Source organism: Beta vulgaris, chromosome 3, assembly GCF_026745355.1.
Source record: "Beta vulgaris subsp. vulgaris cultivar EL10 chromosome 3, EL10.2, whole genome shotgun sequence".
Taxonomy (NCBI): domain Eukaryota; kingdom Viridiplantae; phylum Streptophyta; class Magnoliopsida; order Caryophyllales; family Amaranthaceae; genus Beta; species Beta vulgaris.
Window position 1 is genome coordinate 30,588,984 of NC_079204.1, and position 22,097 is coordinate 30,611,080.

The 22,097-nt window shown below is 38.1% G+C and overlaps 1 protein-coding gene across 1 annotated transcript; it reads right to left on the minus strand.

Annotated features, from left to right (window-relative positions):
• Window positions 1-9,857: 9,857 nt before the first annotated feature.
• On the minus strand, window positions 9,858-15,748 carry LOC104907955 (FRIGIDA-like protein 4a). The gene is made up of 3 exons (XM_010696985.4): window positions 14,642-15,748; window positions 12,413-12,588; window positions 9,858-10,703 (listed from the first exon to the last, which is right to left on the minus strand). Exons 1-3 carry the CDS (start codon window positions 15,549-15,551, stop codon window positions 10,215-10,217), a joined length of 1,575 nt encoding a protein of 524 aa, XP_010695287.1. The 5' UTR covers window positions 15,552-15,748; the 3' UTR covers window positions 9,858-10,214.
• Between the last annotated feature and the right edge of the window lie 6,349 nt (window positions 15,749-22,097).

The window sequence follows — 22,097 nt, forward strand, 5'->3', positions numbered from 1 at the left end:
TTGAGGAAGAAGATGAAATGTGTGGTCATGATGATTTTCCTTTTTTTGGAAATTTTCTAATTCTTTTGGTACTAAAATAGTAACTTTTCCTACTTCCTTTTACGTATAACTAAATTAATTTAGTTTTTTTATTTTAAACTTGATTTAAATAAATAAAAGGAGTAAATACTTTATACAATAATCTTTAAAAATAAGTTTTAAATAATTTTATTTAGTTTTTTTTATTAATGTTAATCAAGCTTAAATTTTTGGGATATTACATTGATATTGAATGACTTTATTGTTTAAAATCTTTAATTATTGTAAAAATTAGGATAGTTTGAAGAAAATAGGCAAGGATCTGTTTTGGATCCGTTTAGTACCCGGATAGGTAGGATCCATACGGATCTGGATCGGGATCCTCATTCTTATTACCCAATGGATCTGGCTAGGATCTGGATCCTTGCCTAAAAATCGAATATGGATCTGGATCCAATAGGATAGGACCCTGTTCAGATCCTACTCATTGCCATCTCCAGTTAGGGTTAGGGGTTAATAATGGAAAAATGGTAAATAAAGCTAATAGAAACTTAAAATCGTTAGTCATTAAGGGCATTTCGTGAATTTTATTGAAATAGTAAGGGTATCTGGTGCATTTTAGTAAAAGCAGGGGTACCCCATGAATTTTGAAAACCACAGAGGTACCTGGTAGCTTATTTCTTATTCCTTGCTTGCTGCATTCCTTAGTCTCTCATTACAACTCCAGGTGTTCACCACTAGTCACTCATATTATATCGTTGCACCAGCACGTTTGCATTGGCTTTCGGTCAACCGTACCATGTTAATCACTCTAAAATTTATACTATGATAACAACTAATAATTCCTTCGTTCTATTTATATAACAACATATACCCTATTTTTCTAGTTTTCACATCTATTGCAATATTTTCTCTTTTGGTAACAAAATTTATTCAATTGCACTACATTACCCTTATTAAGTCTACATATATCTGTTATAATTATCCACTGACCAATCACATGTGTTATTTTTTTTTTGTCAGCCCCCCCTCCCCTTTATAATTTCCTTGACAAATGTGCACAAATTATATGTTGCAATCGAAAAAGAATGAAGAAAGTATTTGATAGTTCATTATCATCATTGCTCATTATTGCTTGTTAGTTACTCTAAATGTTCCTTAGTGGCTTGTTCATCTTCCACTTTTCATTTTAACACTTTTTATTTGGCGATAGAGACTACTATCATTTACTTTTTCTTATTCACACACTTTACCCCATCCCACATACTGCTTTACTTCCAACCCCCTTTCGTTGATAAAAAAAATACTCCATTATTTCCTTTCGTATTACTTGCATATTAAGATAACCATTGATAATCTAACAATAACTTACCTTCGAAAACTCTGTGCTAAAATAAGTGTTCGAACTACTGTGTGATAAAAGGGTTAGTCATACTAAAATTGTAATGTTTATTTGTGGGGGGTAGTGAAAACAAAAATATATGGCTCATAGTAGTACAAAAAAGTTGATTTGCGTCGAATCTGGGAGCCCATTTGCGTCGGATCCGGGTCCGACACTAGAGGTTTCGACGCAAATTTGTTGAACATGATCTGCATCGGGTGGAGATTCGGCACAAATAGTTATACTATTTGCGTTGGATGTATAGCGTAATCCGACGCACATGTCATCCCCAACCCTTGTTTTTCAGCCAAAAAAAAAAAGAAAATTTGCGTCGGATATAGAGCCTCATCCTATGCAAATATTTTTTTTTAAAAAAAAACATCAATTTGCGTCGGATTTGTTTCTATATCCGACACAATTTTGCGTTTTATTATACAAAAAAGGAAAAATTGTGAATAACCACCTGTCAGATACCACTATTTCAAAATAACCACCCCAATTTCATTTGCATTTAAATAACCACCTCTACTTAGCTTCACGTTTTTAAATACCCACCTTTTAACGGAAAAAGGTGACTCCGTTAACAGTGGGGCCTGTTGACACGCTTTTTTATTAAATTTCCCGCCAATTTTCCTCGACTTTGACCTATTTATATATCTGTAACATTGACAAACCTAATCTAAACAAATTTGGCAAAGATTTACCTCAATTCCACTGTGATTCCTCTTGAAGCTCAAAATTCAGGTATGTTCTTTGCAATTTCTAGGGTTTTAATGTATATATCTAGGGGAAATTAGGGCTTTTTCTTGTATTCTTATGAATTCTAAAAATTCTACCTTTAATAATCTTCTTCACAAAATCCCCACCAACTTGAAGCCTAATTTGATATTTCGACATTCTAGCAAGGGCAAAACTGAAATTAGGATTCTACCAATTTCATAAGGCAATCAACAACAATTAAAAATCAATCAAAAACGAAAAAGAAATTGCTTAACCAAGCTTCTAATTACTTAATTGAATACTTTATACACAGATTAGTATAGTATAAAGGTTAAAGTTTCAGTTTTTTACCTTGTTTAGGGCATATAATCAACTTCACTGACGACACAATGCAGTAACACCAGCGTCACTCACACCTTCTTCTCATTGTAAAAAACTGAGTTGCAGTTTAGAGAGAGAAAGAATCTTGTCCAGAAAAATTGAATGAAGAATTTCAAATGGGGAGGGGAAGGTGAAATAATAATTGAAGTTTGAAGAAGAAAGAAGAGAGAGGAAAGAGAGAATAGGAAGAAAAGTGAGAAATGCGTGGTCTGTTGGAGGGAAAGTAGGTCAGTAAAAAAAAAAATGGGCCCCACTGTTAACGGAGTCACCTTTTTCCGTTAAGAGGTGGGTATTTAAAAACGTGAAGCTAAGTAGAGGTGGTTATTTAAATGCAAATAAAATTGGGGTGGTTATTTTGAAACAGGGGTATCTGACAGGTGGTTATTCACAATTTTTCCTACAAAAAAATGTAATTTTTGTTGATGATAGAACAATTAAAACAGATACAACAAACAAATACTAAGCCAAAATAAATACAACAAAATAGAAATTGAGAAAAAATCGTAAACTAAAACAGATACAATAAAAATAGATGCATAGCAAAGCATAATCAATTCTAAAAAGTTCTATACTTTAAAGGAGAAAATAAGATCAATAAAATGATAGTAAGGAACTAATTAAGCAAAAAAATAGGAGGCTGAACATGCCCGATGAAACCCTCCTACTGTAGCACCGATGAAGCGAACACAACGCAGATTTCGAAAAATTTGTACAAAAAAATCAAGGATTGAAAACAATCAAAGAAAACAAATAAACAACAAAGAAATTGAGAAAAGAAGCATGCAGATCTCAAAAATGTATAAATACAACGATTTGAAGTAACAAATTGTTAATCCAAAGAAAAAATACTCTAAAAATCCTAAAAATTGAATCTCTCAAACAACTAAAAATCCTAAAAACTAGAGAATGAGTAATGCGTTCTTGCTTTTCTTCTTTTTTAACCAATTTAGATCTGAAAACTTCGTCGATGACAGGAGATCTGGAAAATTCGTGGCTTCTCAATGCTTGCAACACACAAAAGAACACATTAGATTGAAAACTTCGTGGCTTCTTGATGGTTCGTTTCTTCTATGGGGATAGAAGAAGGGGAAGGAGAGAGGAGGTTGGGAGATTAGAGAGATTTTGCAGGAGTTTGAAGAAGGGGAGGAAGATTGGAAATTTACGAGAGATTGAAGAAGGGGAGAAAAGGGGAGCAGTGTGGTTAGAGTGAGTGTGGGGGATTTAGGTTAGAGGGTAAAAGTGGGGATTTAGGTTTAGTTATTGAGAAGTGGACCGATAATCTGCATCAGATGGACCCAAATGCTCCAACGCATATCACTTTACGGATTTATGGACGTTTCTTTTATAATAATATAGATAATTTAACTTTTTTAGAGTGACATTTCCACCCGACGGTATTTTCGCTATTGTATGTTTGTCTCTTGGGGTGATTATTTTATCAATGTATTTTTTTATAAGGACAAAGTTACAGAAAAGGCTAAATGTTAAAGCCAGTCTTTCCAGATTTGGGGTTATTGCTAATGATCAGTGCCCACTTTGCATGCAGGGAGAAGACACTTGTATGGGGGCTGACTAAGTTCCATAACGGTCCACCTAGACCGATATGTATTGTCATGATCAATACACTTACTACAGAATCGTTACTTTGTCATACCGGTCTCGTTACGATACCAAGACGGTATCCCTCCCTCGGCCATTGTCCATGGGCCTGGACTTGATCCAGTTTCTATCTAAATGCGCCTACGGGCCAAAAGATAAACATCAATAGAGGATAAAAGTATATCCCAAAGGAATTTACCTACGTCCAACCAATAGGAGCACAGTCCTAATTGAACAATGACTCTTACCGACTCCTATAAATACCCCGTTGATCTGAGTCATAAGGTACGTTCACAAACATAATCATACTCTACTTCAGAGCTACCGGTTTACCCATTACTGACTTAGTCATCGGAGGGGCGTTCCTCGAATCAACCCCCAAGGTTATCTTAAGTGTTCTCTTTTGCAGGAAACCAAACCGGCTACATACAAAGGACATACCGGTTCATACCCCACCATTTATTCCATACCGGAACAATTGGCGCTAGAAGGAGGGGTGAACAATACTTTTGGCCTCCTACGCTGGTGGGGATGGAGGTGAAACGGCGGGAAGGTTTGGGCGGCATGTTGCAGATAGGTTGATCGTTCTGGTCGATATGAAGGGCCTCGCAGATCAGATGTTCCCGGTCTGAAAAAAAAAAGTATTAAATAGTCAACATAAGGAATTACTAAGACAAACAATACCCATAACGGTTTTACAAAGAACAATATAGACCCACCATGCGGCTCAGTATTGCAGAAGCCTAAAGCGGATTCCGGGTTACTAAACACATATTTGGCGTGAGGTAGCCAAATAAGCGGGCACCGATATCTTCTTGCTGCCCCTGAGTGCCTGAATAGACGAGACCCCGAAGAAGTCAAAAGCCTCCCTCTCCCGGTATGTTAAACCCCGGTCGGGGATATGCTCCATTCAGGGACGTGGCTTGGTCCATTGACGACGCAGGGGAAAGTCAGTCGGGACCTGCACCCAGAACAACCTCTCTTGCCAGTGCTTGAGAGATGTGAGTTTCGGATACACCGTCCGCTTACCCGCCTTCGTGTATTAAGACATGCAACCACCACCCCTTCATTTTCATTAGACCGGGATCTCCTCTTCTTCCCGGGACCCTTCCCCTTCGCGGAGCTGTCTTCCTTGATCCAGTGCAGCTTCCGAAATAAATTGAGGGTCTCCAGAAACCCTTTGTAACGCACAGACCAGGCATAGGCCATCAAATTTCGCTATCCTAGTGGCGTCAGCTGTGCCAAACAGATGTTTCAAGCTTGGAATACTCTCACAAGAAAGGGTCCAGAGGAAAACGTAGTCCAAAATCTGGCATATGGGCATAAATAGCTACATGCCCGGTAGGACAATCGGTCACCCGACTACCTGATGCCGGCAAGACTAACTTATACCCCTCAAGGAACGCGAAATACATCGGTCCCTTCGAAAGAAACTTATTTTCATTACAAATAGCGGCCCAGCTATCATCTACCTTTACTGAGGCGGCGCTACCGGCCTCGTTGGGCGGCAAATAAAGATCGGTCAGCCTGTCCTCATCAGACTCCTCTGGGATGACCTTCGGAGGGTCCTCGTCCTCCTCAACCTCTATAGTGGTCGACTCCCCCTCAGACTCTAGGTCTCGAACCACACTGTCTACTAGGGCTGGCAATGAGTTGAGACAGCTCGCGAGCTACTCGAATTCGGCTCAGTCAAAGCTCGACTCGAGTGAGCTCGAACTCGACTCGACAGGTTAACGAGTCGAGTCGAGTCGAGTCGAGTAACTCAATACTCGACTCGAGAAACTCGTGAGATACTCGATAAAATTATATATATATACTTTTAATTTTTTAAGAATTTTTAACTTTATTTTTTTCTATAAAAATACTTGTACTTTTCTTTTTAAAAAATGAAAAAAGTGTATAAAATGACCAAAAAGCAAATTACAGAATTTCTTCTATAAAAATAGAACTATATCAAATGACCAAAAAGCTTGAAACGAGTTCGAGTTTGAGTTCGAGCTTCAAATGAGGTCGAGTTCGAGCTTCAAACGAGTTCGAGTTCGAGCTTCAAACGAGTTCGAGTTCGAGCTTGTAACGAGTCTGAGTTTGAGCTCGAGTTTAGGTTTCGAGTTCGAGCTCGAGTTTAGGTTTCGAGTTCGAGTTCGAGCTTGAAAATTTGAAACTCGCGAGTTTTCGAGTCGAGTCGAGTTTGAGTATGAGTTTTCGAATTCGAGTCGAGTTTAGTCAAACTCGAGCTCGACTCGCATCATTGCCAGCCCTACTGTCTACTTCGCCCGAATCTACGGACGACACTACCGCCTCTTTTGGTGGCGACCTAGTCGAAGTCTCACCTTTCTCTACTATTCCTACCAGTCTCGAAGAGGAAGGTTTAGCGGGGGGAAATAGTTCAGGGGAGCGTTCAGCAAGGCCTACCATAGTCCCATATTGGCCGTAGACTGGGACTCCTAATGCGTTTCCGAGCCCCACTACTACTCCTAAGGGATAGATGTGCAATGTCGGTCCATCATCACATCTACCACAAGTGCTACAGTCATTGTTGCTTTTGGTCCTAAGTTCCCTGGCATTGTCTACTACCGGCGAATGATCAGAGGCTATAGGACTAGAGGAGGTACTATCAAAATTGAAATCATTACCCGTCATAACGGAAGGGCTTCCAAATATATTTTGTGAATTAGAATTTGAAGACATATCGATAATTTAAGACGGTATGAAAGAAATGGAAAGATTTTGTGGAAATACCTGGAAACATGAAGTTGAAGAAGGAATAAACCAGTATCTACGTGTACGTGAAAGGCGGAAGAAGAGATCTAATCAAAACCGTCAAGATGCAGAGGGTCACTTTCGAGAGAGAAAGTCCGTTATGAGAAACAGAGCAAATGAGGGATAATGAGAAGTGAGGAGCGGAGGTCACCCAAAGCGTATTTATAGAAAAATTCACGGTTTGGATTACGCGACTCTTCGTCTTCCCGTCCTTGATCTCGCCACGTGTTGTGGTGCCCGAAACAGCTATGAGGCAACTTCTCATAATGAGCTCTGACGATTGGGCTTCCCAGGCGACGATTAACCTTCTCGCGCTATTTCATGCCAATCATGCCCATGACGATCTAACATTTACTAAGCAGGATACGTCTTCGCCAGACATACCGGCTTGGGGGCTAGTTGTATGGGGGCTGACTAAGTTCCATACCGGTCCACCTACACCGATATGTATCATCATGATCAATACACTTACTACAGAACTGTTGACTTCGTCATACCAGTCTCATTACGATACCAAGACGGTATCCCTCCCTGGGCCATTGTCCATGGGCCTGGACTTGATCCAGTTTCTATCTAAATGCGCCTACGGGCCTAAAGATAAACATCAATAGAGGATAAAAGTATATCCCAAAGTAATATACATATGTCCAACCAATAGGAGCAGAGTCCTACTTGAACAATGACTCTTACCGGCTCCTATAAATACCCCGTTGAGTCATAAAGGTACGTTCACACTACATACTCTACTTGAGAGCTACCGGTTTACCCATTACTGACTTAGGCATCGGAGGGACGTTCCTCGGATCAACCCCCGACGTTAGCTTACGTGTTCTCTTTTGCAGGAAACCAAACTGGCTTACATACGAAGGACATACCGGTTCATACCCTACCGTTTATTCCATACCGGAACAAGACTATAGATCATTTGTTTTTTGGTTTTTACTGTATTTACGCTAGAAGGTGCTTGCAATATTTGATGAATCAGCTGCAGATGCAGATTATTCCGGTAAATATGGAAGATTGTACTGCTAAGCTAAACATGATCTCTGGCAGATTTCAAAGGAAAGTTATATAAAGTTGCTTTGCTGCTTTATTATATGGGGTGTGGCAGCAGAGAAATTTGGCTGTATGGGAGCGTAAGGTGATGCATCCAGAAAGGTTGTTCAACATATGCTCAAAGAAGTGTCTGTTAGAATTAATTTTGTTCTACCTAGGAAGACTAGTAGGAGCAGTAAAATTTGGTTGCAGTCTAGTCTGTTTAGTTTTCCATTTTCTGAATCTGTTGTAATTTTTAGAGTTATAAATTGGTGTTGTTCGGTTGATGTAGGTTGGTTCTATGGCCTCCTATAGGTTCAGGCCTATGGCTTGTGCTGTTTTGTTGGTTTTGGGGTTGTTTTGCTTTATTTTTGAGTTTAATTAATAATATCTTTTTACCTTTTCTATAAAAAAAAGATTAACAAAATTTGTACGAAAAATAAACACATAAGTAACATATATTAGCTTTATTAGTGAAAAGATATTGGATCAACACATAATTAACATATATTAATCTTATTAATGAGAAGATATTGGGTCAAACTCGTCTGATCGTAACTTATGGTCAGACGAGTATAAGTTTGATAATCTGATAGAAAATTTTAAATATTTGATTTTAAATATTGAATATCTGATATAAAAATTTGATTATCATATAGAATGCTTTGAATATTTGAACTTAAACTTTGAAAATCTAATTGGAAAGTTTGATTAGCTAATCTAGATTTTCAAATTAGCTAAAATGAACTTTTAATTATCTGAAAGAAATTTGAATAACCTGAATGGAGAATTGAGTTTCTAATATAAATATATTAACATCTTATTTCAGATATCTAGTAGAAACAATCAGATCATAAATATCAAGCATCTTGTAATTGAACCAACCACCCACCTCTCACTTCTCATCCTCCCAAATCACACCCTCATCTAGCGTCTTCCTCCATCGCTCCCCCACGCTAACCATCACTTCTCCTCTTCCTTCCCTAACCTTATCCAGCTTCGACCCAACAACTTCGCTATGCTCTCGAATGCATTGACAATTTTTGGGAGTCGCTCCTCGCCAGCGAGCACCACCTCATCGTCATTTTCCGTCCGACATGGACTTTGAGGCTGCAGCCGTATTCGCTTCAAAGCTTCGGAATTAGGGATTGGGGCCATATGATAATAGGGATTCTCTTTAGATATCCTCTCCTTTTAAAAAATAAATAAAAATGTATTAACTTTATCAAGACAACAAGTTGGAATTTAAATTGGTGGGTTGTAATTTAGAATTTGAAATGATCGGTTGTAATTTAGATTTCAATCTAATGGAAAATAATCATATTGGCGGGATTTTATAACCATATTGGCCCCTTCTAATTGTCTCAAAACCCAAAGCTTTTGTAAGTTTCATTTGGATTTAACTAGTAAGAAAGCGTTTATCATAATTGAAATACTTCTTTTTGTTCTTAATACATGCAACATTTTCAGCTTTAAAAGGTTCATGTTCCTTTTTATTTATCATCTCCTGGGTTATTATGCACATTCACCATTGCAAGCATTCAAAAATAGAGCAAGATTTTACAAGATATTTTTCTCTTTTATATCAGGTGGTTATAATTAACAAAAAAACATCTAAGCTAATGTTTATTTTTCACAAGGTTCGATATTTGATTTATCTTGGACAAGAATCAATATTAAAAAGTAGTCCAAAATAACTACTTGCAACAATACTGTCTTGCAAATAACAGACCTTCCACCACATGTAAATACATGGCATGGACAGAGTTATCTGATCCGGTTACAATCTCTTTTCTGTTCTTTATAATTCTCTTGCATGAATAATTAACTTCCAAATCCAATAATCCCCTCAATGTCCTTGCAATTTGCAAGGTCTATAGTCTTTGATTTGAATCATGTATTTATCTTTCTTTTCTCGTATAAATTTTCCTAATTGACAAGCATGTAATTATCTTTCAGACCGTTCAGTGGCAACTAGCGCTGTAAGATATAGCATATACACAATCCATCTACAAGAAAGCACACCTGCATGGCCAAGTTTGCCCCAGACTCTCAAGTCACAAGCATCGGCAGAGCAGTCTACTACTAAAAACAGGGTTCACCTATGCCCTTAAATATCATTAAAACTTCATCCTAGTTACTATTTCACAACACCTAGAGCTATCAGTTTGATTAACATTAGAAAATACAGAATTTATCGTAATAAGCACACACATCGCTACCATTAAAAGGTTAGTGATTACAGACAAACCATTTTTGACATCACGTGGTCATTGTAGTTACCATACTAGTCTCATGGTTATTGAAGACCGGTTACCTATCAGTAGTAAACCTGTGGATAAGTCGGCGCCATCCCATTGTTGTAGCCATATGCAGGGTAACTAATAGGTGCTCCAGAGTATGGACCAGCCATAGCAGGCGGCGGGGCGGCCTCTGGTGAGTAGTGATATGGAGGACTGCTGCTTCCATACATAACATGGGCAGGTCTATCATAAGGATAAGGCGCAACCCCAGCTGGGTACTGGGGGTGTGAAGGAGACCTAACATATGCAGGAGCTGGTGCAAATGAAGATACATATGCATTTGTCGACCGGCCAGCTTTGGCTGGAGGCATGGGACCATTGTTGCAGACCCTAGTTCTCTTGTTTGCAGGTATTGGTGCACTTTTCTTCTTGTCAGTTTTATTCTTCTCCAACTGCTCAAGCCTCTTCTTGATGTTTTCTTGGGGAAATTCGTCTTCAAGTTTGTATTCTTCTATGCACTTGAGAACTGCCCGGAGAGCAGACTGCTCTTTCCGATTAGCTAGATGCTACAGGAGACAAATATCAAGTTCGTCAGCACAAAAGAGATATACTTTGCAATTTTGACTATGGTAGAGCACTCCTGCTCCAAAACCCCATAACATATCCACAACATCCACAAAAAGAAAACAGAATGAAACCCGGCACAATCTAGCCAATTCCTTGCCATGTAGAAAAAGACATCTCTAACCACTGGGTGACATTTAGGAAAAGGACTTGTAACCTATTCATCTGGAGATAATTAAATCACGAAACTGGTTAATCAATGATAGAGCCCAAGAAATTTCAAAATCCGGAAAGTTTTATTTCCAAGGAAATTTCGGAAACTATATGGTTAGGAACATGAGATAGAGCTTCCTATACCTCAGGAAATGCCACTACCCTGAGGAGGGACCCGTGAGGATTTTTTTCCATTTTGTGCAAAATAGAAATTCTGTACTTGCTAAGCTTTCAAAAGCAAAGCAAGTTCACTTTTCTACTTCTCATAAAATTGTATTTCCTATGTTTTCCTAACTCTATAAAAACTAAGGCTGTGGACAAACTTCCATACTGGGCAAGGGTTAAATATTATTGTCCTCATGAAGCACCATTCAGAGCCAACATACAAGGTTAAACGCTTGCTGCCAGACACAACAAAAACAGCAATTCAAGGCCTTAATCTCAATAGGCTGAGGCCAGCTGCATGAATCAAGATTCTATCTTTGATGGTCGTCCATATAGTCTGCTTTGAATAGTAACTCTTATTTCATCGGTAAGGGTCAACTTTAAGATGCAGCTCAATACAGAGTAACCATACGAGAATAGAAGATATCCTTAACAAACTACTACAAAGATCGCAAGGGATAGCTTTCCCTTCTTGTTGTAACTACTTCCTCGACTACTAGCTCTGCACCTCCCCACGAGAACTCAAGGGCTTGTAGCTTTGCTTAATTAAGGGTCTAATTCTTCCAACCCAATGTGATTTATACAAATAATCATGAGTAAGCTTGGATATGGAGAAAAGGAGTGATTGTCAAGCATAAATTACTATCCATATTTCATTTTCCAGATCTACAAGCTTTACATATACAAGGAAATATAACACACAAACAAAGTACATAACCATTTAAGAGAGTAAGTGGAAGCTATTTGCATTCACAAACTGCAACCATCCCAATCGGTAAGAAGGGACACTAGAAAAGATATTGAAAATAACACTTTCTCATTTTCCCAAAATTGAAGCAATGTGGCCTTTGCACTATTCTTCTACCCTACTACGATCATGTTTGACTCCATTGCTCTCTATATATTTGCTCCATAGCAAGTTAGAACATTTTAAGAAGAATGAAGAAGTAGAGGGAAAAGATTGGTAGGTGAAAGTGGCTCAACTTTAGAGAATAAGAAGCAAGGAAATTTTTCCCATAAAGGGATGGAGCAGATAATTTGAGACATTAAAAAATGGAAAATAAGCACATTGGATTTGTTTCAATGTAAATTTCAAAAATATTTTATTCTTATAATTTTCTAATAAGTAATTAAAGAAATTATTAATGGTCAAAGTTGTGCATTGGCAAGTGTGAAGGTCAAACTATGACAGTTTGAGGGAATGGAGGAGATTATATAGTAAACATACATTTTGATCCTCTAAAGCTGAAGACGTCAAGGCAATGAAATGTACTCATGAATAAACTACAAAAACTGACAAGAAACCATCATCAGCAGGAAGATAGAGAAATACCGCAGCTCGTCCACCATGGTTTGGGTCCTCCAAAATTGCAGCAGCAGCCTTTCTTGCATCCTTAAGGAAGGATTTAAGCAGTGGGACAGGTGGAAACTTACCTACGAGGCCAACTTCATAAGTAAAATGAACAGCATCAACTTGTTGTCCCCTGCTTATTAACTCTTCAATCATATCTGCAGATGATAGAAATATGTCTCAGTTACATGAAGAAGACAGTGGATGGTATGCACTATGAAATATTGCCACAAGAATTAAAACATTTCAGTGCACTAAACAATGATAAGATGGACATATATTGTTATAAAGTGCAGATATTGAAAAAAAAGTACAAACAAAGTTCGACATTTGTATGGCAAAATGAAAGTTAATCTACACAGAGGATATAACTTTTTTGCTCCGGAAAACATACTAATCAAAAAGCAAGACTTCCATTGAAATATTTCCAAGAATTTAAGAGGAGCTTGAGAATAGCCAAGAGATATGGAACTTAGAGCATCCACAAATGGTACAAGAAAAGCTTTCTTCCCTGGACAGGAAGCCGGAGTCTTCTAAACACGTACCAAAAGAGAACATTAGAAAAAGTTATATGAGTGACATTGCTGACATGTATTTTTGGTGAAGTATGTATTATCTAGGAAACATTGAGTATATAAAGGATAATTAATTTCAAAAGGTATTACATATTTCAGAGTAATGTGAGGTTAACTCTCGAATTCAGTGGAGTTATTGGGCATCAATAAACTTAATTTCTTAAAAACATTGGAAGGAAAACTCAACCACCTATTTCTCAATAAACAATAGAGGATACTTAGGACTAAAAAAATAGTTTGCACGCTGTACCCAGTGGTTCTGTCATCTATTCTCTCAGAAAGTCAGACGTAGATATTTAAGACTTGCGGTACACATCTTCCACAAACATGAAGCATGCATGGATGCAGTGTCCCCTTCCCCCTCTCTTGCTTCCGTTTCCTCTCACAGAATATGTATGGCAGAAATGCAACAATCTAAACCACCTACCACTTTTTTCTTTTTAATCTCTAACTAATCTGAAGGATGGGATGAAGATTGTAATGCAGGCTAATCCTGACATGATTGCTTCTCACCAAATGTAGTAAAAGAGAGAAATAAGAGACCTTTTGTGCTCATGACCTAGGGATTCAAGTTTTGGCCTGAACATTGTTGGTCAAGAAAAATTCTTTAAGTAATAATTTAAACTAAATTCCATCAATTATAGCATAGATTTGTCTACATTGCTTCTTGGGTAGGAGAGCAGAAGAAAAGGCCCTTATATGAGGACAAAGACACTTAACATCTGAAATAGCATAAATCTGATATTCCCAAAATTTCAGCTATGATCAAAATATTGTGAGTGCTGAGTTAAAACCTCTTTACACCTCCCCTACCCTCCTCTCCCAATCTAAAATCCTTAACCATTCATTATACTCAAACTTATCTCTCATAAGTTTCAGAAAATTCCAAGTAATATTAAGCATTTTCAGATAATCATGTAATACAGGATCAATTAATTTGTTGCTTTTATAAAAGATGACACTTCACAATCAATAGTAGTACCATCTAATAGTAGGAGAGAAATTCAAATGTGAGAAGAGACTATACCCAACACCTCCTCCACTGTGGATACTCTAAGTCATGAATTATGATCATATCCCCCCTACCTTCTCTCCTTTCTTGCAAGGGTGGTCAAGTATATTGTGTAATTAAATTTTTCCTTCTGCGAGAATGGAGGACAGCGAGGAAGGGTGATCTTAATAACTCATGAAGACAGAATGCAGATCCAAGGGACTTCAAAGTTCAGATCCAAGGGAATCCAGAGTTCAGATCCAAAAGAACTCCAAGTCCTATCAATCCCTTACAAAATAACCTATTTCATACATTTTAAGGTCATAAGACAATGAAGACTTCCTTGGATCCATAATAAAGGGCAGCACACACATGCAAGCCAATCAATCTTAACAATACCCAACCTTATAGAATTCTACAAATAACATTATCCATAACAATGTGGATTTCTTATCAAGACGATTTTCATTCCAGTGTAGAATGCTACTATGACATAGATTCCTATCCAATATTATGAGTTCCACATACTAATAGTCTAATACTACTAGTATATGATAAGTATACTACAATGTAACACCCATAAACGTATCTACAAAGTTAAAACATAAACAAATAAGGGGAAAAAAAAGAAATCGTATTTCTTACCGGGCATGTTTTCACCTAAACCAAGAGAAACAGCAAGCTTAGGCATCTGCTTCCTCCAAGCAGAGCCAACAACAAGCCTACGATACAGACCAACATCCTCCTTCTTTACAATCCCAAAGGTAACCAAATGCTGCAGAAACGTATGCACATCAGGGGTCTTAACATTTTCGATGCCGCCGCGCTCTTCCAAACTCCTCTTCCATGTCTCGGCTATACCCTCAGCTTTCTCTTTAACACTTGGAGTGACAATCAGACGATCCTTCCCAACCACTGGATCAACCACAACAGGAATAAGAGATTCCAAGAGCAAAACACATGCCCAACCCAAATCATTGACTCTGTCACTCTTATCAGCCCTCTTATCAACCGGAAACACCTCCGAAATCGCTTCGAGCACGAACTTGGGTGAATCGACACAATCAGCAAGAGCTACAGGAATTTTAGCCCTAAGCAAATCCAGCTCCTTCTTCCTAACAGTGACAAACCTCCAAAATCCTTCATAATCCATCCAAATACAAAAACTCTTCAATTTCATGAGCAAACCCTCACCATCATCAACTTCTCCTTCTCCTACTCGGACATTTTCTCTCTCCTCAACAACTCCGAGGCTCAATGCGACCTTCTTGGATTCCTCAGCTCGGCCGATTGCAATCTCGACGGAGCCTTCGATAGTTACCTCTCTCTTCTTCAGAACTTCAAGGGACTGTTTGGTTTGATGATCTAGGGTTTGGATTTTGCGCTTCAAGGCCTCGGATTTGCGGCGAATGTCTTCCTCAAGAGTGTTGAAGTGATCTGAGAGCTCCTTCCATAGCAGAGTGCAAGACGTCATCAACGAGGTCTGCTTCTGGAATTCCTCGAAGCTCGGTGAGTTCAACTGAGTCGACTCGCCCGGGTCGGGAATCGAACCCATGGCTGCTGCTTTTTTCTCTCTCTCCTCACTGTATTTTTCGCTCTCCTAAAATGGCGAAAACCCTAGAAATGGAAAAAGGGGGAAAAGGGGAGAATGTGATTAAAGAGAGCGAAAACAGAGAAAAAGCAAAGGTGGTCTGGACACTGGAGGAGAGAGAAGGGTTTCAAAGAGGAGGATGGGATGACGTGGTTTGATGTGACAGCGACACGTACGGAAGGCGTATTTCAAAAGTTTGGAGGGGGTTACTGTTCATTGTGGGTTTGGTGCTTTTTTCAGAAAAGCAACGCCAATACAAGTTACAACCAATGGACAAAATGAGCTGGGTGCAAGGTGAATAATCAAGTGGATGTAGGGGACTACGGGCCTAGGGAATCAAGCTTAATTTTACTTGTTAAGAGCTCTTTCAGTTATTGTGTGTCTATTTGGGCTTGCAGAGAGGTGAACTTTAACTAGCTTTTAAATCAGTGTAAAAAAATGAGAATTTTTAATTAATTAAGTACACTTCCTAAAGGTTTTAAGTGATCAAACATAAGATGAATTATTTTATAATTAAAGCTTTTTTTTCAACCATTACTTTATACTATGTAAGTTTTTTTTACATTGTTTAAAACCAAAATAAATACAATAACATTTTCTAACTTACAATATGTCCTTTTCTAATTTATAATGCTACATTATAAGCATCTACAACCTCCTTCCTATCAAATTTCTTGATTTTTACACTATTACGTAAAGAGGTCCGAAAATCTATATCCTTTTTACACTAGTGATTATTGTACTTGGATTCTTTAAGCAGCATGTCGTTATAGCAAAGTATGTGAGAATCTCTATGTGTGATTGTCGTTTACATTCTTGTTTCAGACCATGAAGAATTGCTTCATCTCCTTTTGCATAGGGGATCTCGAGTTAACTTTTCCCCACCATGCTCGTGTATTCCATTGTGATCCATTGTCCATCATATAGATACTTCCAATTTCTTTCCCCTATCTTTTTCCTTTCCAGGTTTACATGCTCCATCCACCTGTATTTGCAATGTTTGTAACAGATGTGAAGTAGATTTTTTTTCCATTTTATCTTTTTTTCTCTTGGTTCACCTATTTTACTTCTTGTTGCCTAACCATATTTTTATTTGTCTCTTCTCTATGCTCTTAAAAGTAGCACCTTCTTTCATTTCCCCACATTAGTTGAATTATCCTCATTAGTTCACACACTCGACATTCTTCATGAAATCTCGTTCCTATGACACTAGTTTGCCCATAGTATAATTGTCAATATAATCTCCTTCCTTAATGCCTCCGTGGTTAATGCTTTTAAGTGTAAAATATTATTTGCGACCCAGCTTTGTGTTGGAAATTGAGGATTGCATCTCCACTCTCAGTCTTAAAGTAGAGGTTGTGCAACACATGCTGCACCACTTAACAATCTCTAAATATACGTTCTAGTGTTTTTGGGTGCATATTACATATTTTGCATTTTCCATCCACCTTTATGCCCCTTCTTTTTAATTCTTCCAGTGCTAGTAGGCTTCGTCATAGTATTCTCCATAAAAAGTGTTTCCACTTTGGTAACATATTTAACTTCCATACCTTCGCCATTTACTTGCTGTAGATTTTGTTTGTTTCACCAGTGTATTCTAGTATCCTGACCTGGTTGTGTATTTTCGCGCTCCGAGGGTATATATCCATATTTCTTCATCCGTGTCTTCAAAGGACGCTACATATGTGATATGAATGTGGATGTCCTTTAGTCGAGTTTTATGGAAATCTAAGAATCTTGAAAGAAAGACTGGATCTTTAGGGTTTTCTTTAAGTATTAAGGATAGAACAATTCGATCAAACACATAGTAATTCACGAATTGGGTCTTGATTCACTCTCAAACACAAAGTAATTAAGTAATCAATCTTAAATCTCAAACACAGAGTAATTGATTCAAGGTTTGGAAATCACAAAGAAGTCCGAAAATTTTCACAAAGAAAATTAAAACTCTAATCTCATAAATCTCTTTAACTTTCGAACTACATACACCCTATTTATACTAGTTTAATTAATCTAAACCTAGTAGGAAACAAATAAACTAATTCTAATAGGAAAACATAATAAACTAGAACCCTAATAGGCTTAGGACAAGTCCCTAAGTCCTATACTCTCTAGACTCTTTGAATCATGTAAAATCCATCGTTTTAAGAACGTAGGCAAAACCATGATTCCTAATACAAGTAGAACTAGGAAAGCAATAAAGATATGAGTCCTAACAGAACTAGGACACTATGTATGAATCCTAACAGAACTAGGATTCCTGGACAGTGGCTGGCACTGTCTGGCGAACTTGATGCTCCTCATACGCATCATACTCCCCCTCTTAAGAAGAACTTGCCCTCAAGTTCCATCCATGCATGGACCAAATCACAAACATTAAGTGAAACACAACATCCCTTGCCAAGTAGCACTTGATATGTGTCGAAATTCTCATGATGCACAATTTGGAAGGGTCCTTCATCCACCGGTTCTTCCTTCCCCTTTGAGTCGTAATATAGCTTTTGGGCGGTAGGAAAGCCATACATGATCCCCAACTAAATGGTGCCTTTCGACGAAGTTGAAGTAGATGGTCTTGCTTTCTAACCTTTCTCTCCTTCTTTGTCATCTCTTTTGAATCAACAGTAGAAATGAAGCACGAACTAGTTGGTGAGGAAGTACTACTCAACCCTTTTCCCTTAACTTAGTAGCACCCAAAAACTTTGGAGGTAATGGAGCCAAGTGAATCTTCTTGTTCCCCACTCGCACAGTATAAACATTGCTTTCACCTTCATGACTAACCTTGCGATCAAATTGCCATGGCCTACCAAGGAGTATATGTGAAGCACTCATTGGTAGTATATCACACCATAGTTCATCCGAATAGCCACCAATAGAGAAAGCAACTAGTGCTTGCCTTTTCACGCTTAAACCTGCCGTATCATTCAACCACTTAATCTTGTAAGGACATGGATGTTCCCTTGTAGGCAATTGCAACTTATCTACCATAACAGATGAAGCTATATTTCGCACACGAGCCACTATCAATGATCATATCACATGTCTTATCCTTCACCCTACATCTCGTATGAAACAGATTTTCCCTTTGTTCTCGATTTGGTGAAGACTCAACATGCAACACTCTCCTAATTACTCCCAAAAAATTTATATCATCTTCAGGATATGCGTTCTCTCTTCTTCATCTTCTAAAGGTGTCAACTCTCCGTTCTTCTAAGGCAGTAGCTTCATTGTATTGGATGATAGTCAAGGTGTGTCTATTGGGACACTCACTCGCAATATGTCCTCTTCCTCGGCACTTATAGCACATCCTCTTGTCTAAGTACTCTTGTTTAGGCAAAAACACCTTCGGTTTATCTCCATTCTTCTTTTCTATATTTGAATTAGAATTACCCTTGAAATTGCTCCCTTGAGAACCCTCCTCTAACCCATATTGTTGTGAACTTTGAAAAGATTTATAATTATGCTTGGGCTTCTCCTCCTTCACTTGTTTCTCATACTTTTCTGCTAGTTTGCAAGCTTCATCAAAAGTGAAAAATTGAGAAGTATCGACCTTTGCAGCAATGTTCTTAGAAGCCCTTGATATATCTAGCAATTTTCAACTCCTCTCGTTCTTGCATGTTACAAATCATAGAAAGTTTTTCAAATTCCCTAGTGTATGCGAACACTAAGGTTGTCTTGCATTAAACAAGTGAGTTTAATGTATTGGTCTTGCTCATAAGACCTAGGTAAGGAACCGTTTCTTCATCCTTCTCTTCAAGTCCTCCCATGAAGTGAGTCTTTGATCTTCCCTTCGAAGTTCCATAACCAAACTCTCAAACCATAAAGAAGCATACTTTGTGAGTTTTAAGGTAGCCACCTTGAACCTTTTTTGATCATCATACTCCTTGTAGTCAAAAACTCGATCAAGCCTTCTAACCCAATCTTGGAAAATTTCTGGATCAACATCTCCACTAAACTCCGGCAAATCAAGTTTCAAACTTCGATCTTCTTCATAAACCCTATTTCTCACACTTGGTTGTCTAACCGAATGCTCTGATTGATCATCATGATCAGATTCATACAAAACATCATTCGGATCCTTCCTCCGACGCACCATGTTTGCAAGGATAGTGATTCTTTGATCAGCTTGTTGCTGACGCTCTTCTTGCTCTTGATTGCTCTTAGTAAGTTCATCAAAACGAGCATCAATCTTAGCAAAATTAGCATTGATATCACGTAGAGTCTTAGCCCAATCTTCTCCACCTGCCATCTCGATCCCCACGCAAGAAATTGCAGCAAGAAATTGAAGGAAAGCAAATAACAGCCCCGTAAACTTGCTCCCCAAGGAAATATCACAGGCGTATCAAAATAACTCCAAATTCAATGAAATTTTGTCAGGATATAGCCCTATATGTTTTTAGCACTCGACCAAAATTTCACTCAAAAACTCCAAGTATATCAACCACAACAACCAATTTATCACAAACGTGCCAGATTCGATCGAAATTAGACCAATGAACAAAAACCGTCCCGAAACTATACGAAACAATCTTCAATTCCCACGAAATTTTAGGACAGTAAACTAGACATGTAGTAGTCCAGTTTAGGCTTAAGAATAACCCAAAAATTCGTTTCCAACTAGGAGAACGAAACAAAACAAAACGCACCTGGAAACTGTTTGAATCTGGATGAACAAACTGCAATTTTTGTTGAATTTTTTTCGACCAGCTCTGATACCACTTTGATATGAATGTGAATTTACTTTAGTCGAGTTTTATGAAAATCTAAGAATCTTGAAAGAAAGACTGGATCTTTAGGGTTTTCTTTAAGTATTAAGGATAGAACAATTCGATCAAACAAAAGTAACTCACGAATTGGGTCTTGATTCACTCTCAAACACAAAGTAATTAAGCAATCAATCTTAAATCTCAAACACAAAGTAATTGATTCAAGGTTTGGAAATCACAAAGAAGTCCGAAAATTTTCACAAAGAAAATTAAAACATTAATCTCATCAATCTGTAATATTCGAACTACATGACTCCTATTTATACTACTTTAATTACCCTAATCCTAGTAGGAAACAAATATCTACTTCTACTAGTAGACATAAACAACTCCTAATAGGCTTAGGACAAGTCCCTAAGTCCTAGACTCCTAGACTCTTGAATCATGTAAAATCCATCATTTAAGAACGTAGGCAAAACCATGATTCCTAATACAACTATAACTAGGAAAGCAATAAAGATATGAGTCCTAACAGAACTAGGACACTATGTATGAATCCTAACAGAACTAGGATTCTTGGACAGTGGCTGGCTCAGTGGTTGGTGGCACTGTCTTGCGAACTTGATGCTCCTCATACGCATCAGACTCAAAGCATCTGCTACTTTATTCGCCTTCCCCGGATGATACTGAATATCTATATCATAATCCTTGATGAATTCCAGCCACCTTCTTTGTCTCATATTCATTTCCTTCTGGGTGAAAATGTATTTTAAACTTTTGTGATCTGTATAGACCTTGCAGGTTACTCCATATAAATAATGTCGCCATAATTTCAAAGCAAAGACCACTGCTGCCAATTCCAAATCATGCACCGGATAATTTTTCTCATGGGTTTTCAACTGGCGTGAAGCATATGCTATCACACGCTGATTTTGCATTAATACACATCCTAACCCTTCATGAGAGGCATCACTATATACTTCAAATCCTTCAACTCCTGCTGGCAATGCTAATACCGGTGCACTTGTCAGTCTTCTTTTTAATTCCTGGAACGCTTTCTCACATTTCTCTGTCCACTGGAACTTAGTGCTTTTCCTTATAAGTTGGTGATGGGTAAGGCAATCCGAGAGAAATCTTTAACAAATCGTCGATAATACCCTGCTAACCCGAGGAAGCTACGAACTTCAGTTACATTCACCGGAGCGGGCCATTCAAGAATCGCTCTAATTTTCTCAGGATCCACTGTTACACCCTCCTTTGAAACCACATGACCCAGAAACACTACCGATTCTAACTAGAATTCACACTTACTGAGTTTCGCATACAGTTTTTCCCGTCTCAGTACATCCAAGACCATTCTTAAATGTTTTGCGTGCTCCTCCCGATTCACGGAGTAAATCAGGATATCATCAATAAATATCACCACGAACCGATCTAGGAATGGTTTGAAATATCTCTGCATCAAATCCATAAATGCAGCAGGAGCATTAGTAAGGCCAAATGGCATTACCACAAATTCATAATGACCATATCTGGTTCTGAATGCAGTTTTAGAGATGTCCTCCTCTGCTATCCTCATCTGATGATACCCAGATCGTAAATCAATTTTAGAAAAGATTCCTGCGCCTTTCAATTGATCAAACAAATCGTCAATTCTAGGTAATGGATACCTATTCCGTACTGTGATCTTATTGATTTCCCGATAGTCAATGCATAATCTCATGGTGCCATTTTTTTCTTAACAAATAGTACGGGTGCCCCCCAAGGTGATACACTTGGCCGAATATAGCCTTTTTGCAACAATTCC

Bases quoted from the DNA above. Each gene is read 5' to 3' on its own strand.
- LOC104907955 (XM_010696985.4), bottom strand. From the start codon at position 15,551: ATGGGTTCGATTCCCGACCCGGGCGAGTCGACTCAGTTGAACTCACCG. The intron at 12,589-14,641 runs GTAAGAAATACG...TATCATCTGCAG, and splicing joins TTTAGGTGAAAACATGCCCG to ATATGATTGAAGAGTTAATA. The intron at 10,704-12,412 runs GTATTTCTCTAT...TGTCTCCTGTAG, and splicing joins ACCATGGTGGACGAGCTGCG to CATCTAGCTAATCGGAAAGA.